Source organism: Lactuca serriola, chromosome 5 (genome assembly GCF_051521515.1).
Source record: "Lactuca serriola cultivar US96UC23 chromosome 5, Lser_US96UC23_V15, whole genome shotgun sequence".
Taxonomy (NCBI): Eukaryota; Viridiplantae; Streptophyta; class Magnoliopsida; order Asterales; family Asteraceae; genus Lactuca; species Lactuca serriola.
The window spans coordinates 284,395,380-284,401,379 of NC_136412.1; the positions used below are offsets into that span (position 1 = coordinate 284,395,380).

General features: G+C 38.0%; 1 protein-coding gene across 2 annotated transcripts; it reads left to right on the forward strand.

Annotated features, from left to right (window-relative positions):
* The first annotated feature begins 1,329 nt into the window (after positions 1-1,329).
* On the forward strand, positions 1,330-2,903 carry LOC145051679 (guanine nucleotide-binding protein subunit gamma 3-like). Of its 2 annotated transcripts, none has more exons than XM_078999534.1 (5): positions 1,330-1,642; positions 2,074-2,126; positions 2,193-2,237; positions 2,324-2,368; positions 2,638-2,903. In XM_078999534.1, exons 1-5 carry the CDS (start codon positions 1,565-1,567, stop codon positions 2,834-2,836), a joined length of 420 nt encoding a protein of 139 aa, XP_078855660.1. In that variant the 5' UTR covers positions 1,330-1,564; the 3' UTR covers positions 2,837-2,903. The 2 variants fall into 2 exon arrangements, with proteins under 2 accessions (XP_078855660.1, XP_078855659.1); XM_078999533.1 differs by having other exon boundaries at positions 1,333-1,672.
* The last annotated feature ends 3,097 nt before the right edge of the window (positions 2,904-6,000 follow it).

Consider the following 6,000-nt stretch of genomic DNA (forward strand, 5'->3'; position numbering starts at 1 on the left):
ATTTTATAATCATGAAACGCAGCTATGACTAACATAACCCTAATAGACTTGATCTTGGTTACTAGTAAGAATGTCTCATCATAGTCAACCCCTGGGATTTCATAATGACGAACCAACCCTAATGAAACCCTAATCTCGTTTATTATATAAACAACTCTTCCTTTTGGGAAGAGACACACACAAATTAGCTCTCATTTTCTTCAAACACTCATAGAATCTTTCTAGCAATTTGACTTATGATTTCTGTGCCTAGAATCGTAAGTGTCCACTTCGATTATCCTAGACTGGATTTCTTGCAACCCAAACATAGGGTAGAAATATCAATTCGGAAAGTGTTCTCACGATCCAAGTTGATATCCAAATCTCCACTAAAAACCCTATAATATCTAACACGATGCAGGTAGGGAGACTTCCAAACATGTTTAAGGCTTTTAGGACAAATGAGAAACAAATGGCTCCGATGAACTTCACCATTTATAGATCTAAGAAGGTGGAAACTTGGTTCCAAAATTCGAATTCCAAAAATCACTAGAATCCTTGAATATGTATTTTTATTGTTGCGAATCTTGTTTCAGAAACTAATTTCTAGATCTAAAGTGCAATGGCAGCGGGTTGCAGGTGGTTGAAGTTACAGTGGTACTGGTGGAGGAGCTCACCGGGAAGCAGAACAGAAAAGAAAAGGGACATGGGTTCCTATCCACTTCCATTTCTTGCTCCTTACAAATATTGTCGATGGTAGGGCATGAGAGTTTTATACGATGATCTAAAGAGAGAGAGAGAGAGAGAGAGAGAGGGAGAGAGAGAGAGAGAGAGAGAGAGAGAGAGAGAGAGAGAGAGAGAGAGAGAAAGAAGAAGAAGAAGAAGAATATTGTCGATGGTAGGGAATGAGAGTTTTATGCGACGATCTAGAGAGAGAAGAAGAAAAAGAATAAGAGAAGGGGTCGTTAGGGGAAGAAGGTGATAAGGGTTTGGTTAGGCCACCTCTTATAAAACAATTTCTTTATTACAAAAATAATCAATAAATATAAATTTATTACAAAAAGAAATTTGTAGGGAAAATATAATTTTTTAAGTGTAGTAGGACCAAGCGTACAACCTAAACAAAATCGTCCGAGTTAAAATTTTTTGTTAGAAATAGATTACCCCTAGGATTATTAGTGTAGTTTACCCTTTCTAAAAAATTAGCAATGTCGCACATGACCTCGAAATACATAGCATCCAGCACGTGCATCGATTTTTCGAGATTTAAAAAATAAAAAATAAATAAATAATTCAAAAATTCAAAGACCATGACACTTGGTTTCATACTTGTTGCCAATTTGAGATCAGTAAAATAATGGCGTTCGTACCCACCATCACTGACACAAATTCACTCACGCTCTTCCATTCCCACACGACGTCGCATAACAAGGCAGTTCCGGTGCAATCCTGAATCCTGTTTCTTCCTTCTCTTGTAGCTCTGTAAATGCACACAGGACTGTAAATGGAATAATGATGTGATTTTAAGCCCGAGTCAGTGAGTGGATCTTCATGTGATTCATTGTTATCCTCATCAGCATCAGTAATGCCGCTTGCTTCTTCTTCTCCGTTCGTTGGCTATGTCGATTTGTACGGGAAGCGCCGGCAAGCTGCTAGGGTTCAGGTGATTGAGAGAGAAATTGGCTTGCTTCAGGTCTCGCCTTGTACTATTCTTTCAAGTTAATCGTTCATCTTCATTGTTTAACGTAAAATGCATATGGATTTTGTTGCAATTTCAACACCATTTTGCTTCTACTCACTGCGTTTGTTGTAATTTCGTCAAACGTTAATCATATCTATTGTGAAGTTAAAAAGCTCAATAGGTAAAATGCAACACTTTAATACCTCAAAATTGAAGCAATTAACTTGAAATTGTTGGTGATGTGTTGATAAACCAATCTAATTGGTTCATTATCTCTCACATACAGTGATACAGATGCAACGATTTGCATGCTTGAATACGAAGCTTTAGTTAATCTAGTGAAGAAAGTATATAGAAATCATAGTAATTAGGTTTTAACCAACTGTTTCTTTTGAAAAATATGTTGAAAACAGGATGAGATCAAATCACTTGGAAGCATCGGACTTGCATCAAGCAGCTGCAAAGAGTATGTCTAATTCGATTTAATTCTTTTGTAATATCATATCTTTTGACCTAACAATACTACATGCAGGCTGGACGACTTTATAGATGCTACACCAGATCCACTAATAGCAATGTATGATTTGTTATTCATAAAATTTCTTTCATCAAATTTCATAGCGAGCTTTTGCCTTTTAATCATATTAATTTGCTTCGGAGCAGAAACCCGAAGAATGGTGGATCGAAGAACTTTTTGAAGATCCTCGGGTACGCTTTTTTGCACTGTTCGTTCATTTATTCCTTTAAATTGCCACCAAGGCCGCAAGGCGCATAACCACTCTCAACAGCCGAGTATATATACAAGTTTCAATTTTAATGTGGACTGAGTTTGTTACATGATATTTTTAGGATGGGAGTGGGACAGTGTGGGCCAACTTATAAGTTTGCTAGAAAAATAAATATTTTACAGTAATTATTTCAATTATTGGTGGAGTAATTAACAACTTGTATTGTTATGTTTCAAAATGTGAAAGCAGGAGAAAATTTAGTTGTTTGTCATGGATGTGTTGCTTTTGTGGGAGTTGTTGCGGATCACACATCTCGTGTTGTTGCGATGTAAAGAAATCATGTAGTTGGCGACTATGTAAGTGTTGCAAAATTTCGTGTAGGTGCAGCTTCGATTTATCATGTCCTAAATATTCGGTTTGTTGTTGTAACCTGTGCCCGTGTTTTTGAATGTTCCAAAGCTTCATGCGAGTTCCTATGATTCTTAATTGGCAATAAACAATATATTTTGCGAGCATCGTTCTTCTGAAATATTTATCGTAAAAAATTGTTGAAGATGTTCCCAACCTTTTTTATTGTGTGTTTATTTTTATATATAGATCCGAAAATAACAATACTAAGGAGTTATTATTTGATTATAACACCTCGTATTTATTTTGGAAACGTTTCTTCTTTATAATGGGTTTAGATAGCATTATGACACTTTGTAAGACTTCCCGATTAATACAAGGTATGTACAATCCAAGGAGTCGTGGAATGAATATGAATATCCGTTACTTACATTTAATACAAGGTATGTACAATCCACGGAGTCGTAGAATAAATATGAATATCTGTTAGTTACATGTAAAAACAAATATGTTAATGAAAAAATCCTATATTTTCCCTAAAAACAGGTTATCCATCCTAGAGGTACAGATGCAAGTTTAGAAATTCCATGATTACTATCAGTGTATTTATGAAAATAGTTTTATTACTCAAAATAAAACAATGAATAATAGAGTCCGTAAACCAAAATTAGTTTATACTTATTTGCGAGTCGTATAACCATACTTGATATGACCGATACCTTTATAACGTTCTTCAGGCGTTAAGCTAAATGACATTTGTTCACCCCAGACATGCATGTCTAACTGTAGCTAGCAGTTCAGGTGTGGGATTGTAAGTACCGAATAGATCTATTCACAAATCTCACGCTCTCCCTCCAGAAGACTCTGGTTATACTAAAGGGATTTATCCCTGTACACCTAAGGGTACAATATTGAAGTAGAGCCTCATAATTATGTATAATCTAGTTTACAAGCTAGAGACAGTATAAAACAATATTTATCCTTGAATAAATGTACTTTATACTCCCGAGAAAATATATAACATAAACTAAATCTGCCATAGTTTATACATATTCATACATGAAATCTGATTTGGTAGAAACTGCCTAGAGGGTATTCCCAAACTATACCCATTATAGTTTATTAGAGTTGTTTTGAAAAATGCTTGGTAAAAACCTTTCTGAAAGCTATGAAGTTAGATTTCCAAAATAAAAGTTTTCCTTATGCTCAACGTATTACCAAAAGGGATAAACTATCTGAATATGTTATTAAACGTGGAAATCGTTGGACTGTATTAATAAGTTTAAAACTTAATAAAATACTTTGAGTTTGGCTTGTATTCCCCCCTGAAAACATTAAAATACGGAAAATGTAAGGGTATGAACTCACCGTTTGACGCGTGATTCGAATGTAGGATCGTTAGGGATGTTGAGTGTCAAGTGCAACCTCGTGCACAAACGGACCCTATTTAACATATAACGATGTATGGACATAATTAGTGTATAATACAACTAATCATGATAAGCGACACCCTACGGGACTAGGAAACACTTGGTACAAGTGTTACAATCACATACGATTGTATGAAGGGAGTGTAAGGCCACGCAAAAGAGTGTGTGGTCGGAGTGTGTGGTCGGAGTGTGCGGTCGGAGTGTGCGGTCGCACACTCATGAAAACACGCAAAAATGGCGATTTAGGATCAGATCTAGTAACCCTGAGTGTTTGCGGTTCCATCCATGTAGTGTAACATGAGTTTTAAGGCCTAGATGGGCAATAAACTAGGGTGTGCGGCCACCAAGAAGGTGTGCGGCCGTACCCTTTCATGATCATGCTAAAGTGGTCGACTTTAAGGTGAATCAATGCTTAAATCATGAAGTGTTTCAAGTATAGCAAGCTAAAAGGATGGAATACTTACGTTTTTTCAGCCTTAGAAGTGTTTGTGGTTGGTTCAAGTAGAGAGAGAGAGAGAGAGAGAGAGAGAGGTGTACGGTTGAGGAGAGGGGAAATGAAGTGAAAATGAGCTTCATCTATATATAGATAATGGGTGTGCGGCCATACACTCGGGTGTGCGGCTATACACTCGGGTGTGCGACCACACATTCATGTGTGCATCCACACACTCGGGTGTGCGGCCACACACTCCTTTAGAGGGAGTGTTTGGCCTTTTTGCAACCCTAGATCTTAAACCAACCCATCCCTAAGTCAAAATTTGGTTGTACGAGGCTTTAGATCATCCAAACAGACTCACACAATGCTAAAAGATAGTTGAAACGAGTTTAACATTGATAGTATTGAATAGGTCAACAAGGTAGAAGTTCCAGGGTGTCACATCATCCCCCTGTTAAAGGGTATTTCATCCCGAAATTAAAGGATAAAGTACAAATCATGAACTTGGAAAGAGGTGAGGGTACTTCTGTTTCATTGAGTCCTCGCGCTCCTAAGTGAATTTAGGTCCCTGTTTGGCATTCCAGCGAACCTTCACTATCAGGATGCGACTCTGCGTCGTACGTTTGACTTCCCGGTCCATGATTTCAACAAGTTCTTCCACGAAACATAGACTTTCGTCTAGCTCAATCTCGTCGAGAGGAATCACAAGAGTTTCATCGGACAAACACTTCTTTAGGTTTGACACGTGGAAGACAGGATGGACGCTGCTGAGTTCTCGTGGTAATTGGAGTTTGTATGCTACGGGACCGATCCTAGCAAGGATCTCGAATGGTCCAATTTACCTTGGATTTAGCTTTCCATGCTTTCCAAAACATATCATGCCTTTCCAGAGTGATTTCAGGACTAGTGAGAGTATTGTCGTGGACTTGACTCTTGACTAGTTGCATGTTGCCCACCTTAGCCCAACACAGAGGGGATATATACTTACGACCATAGAGACTTCGTGCGGCGCAACCTTGATGCTGGAATGGTCTTCGTTGTTGCAAGAAAGCTCCACTAAGGGTAGATGAGTGTCCCATGACCTATCTACAATTGTCCGGATTGTTCTCTTACTTTGTCCATTTCTTTGTGGATGATACTCTTCGCATGAATACTTTCAGGTTTCGAAGAGAGGTGAATTTTCGAAGTTCGCATCTAGTTTGACGTTACGAGCGACGAGAGTTTCGCGATCGAACGATTTAAGACAAAAGGGTTTGGTATACATAGACTCAGTCGGACTAAGCGGGACGACGTCGTAGAATTGCACGTTAAGTTAGTTTGGAAGGATCGTTTTGTTAGGACATTGATGCCCTTGGATGAATGTCTCTGGTGTTTTTGTGTTTGATTCGAAATTGTAGG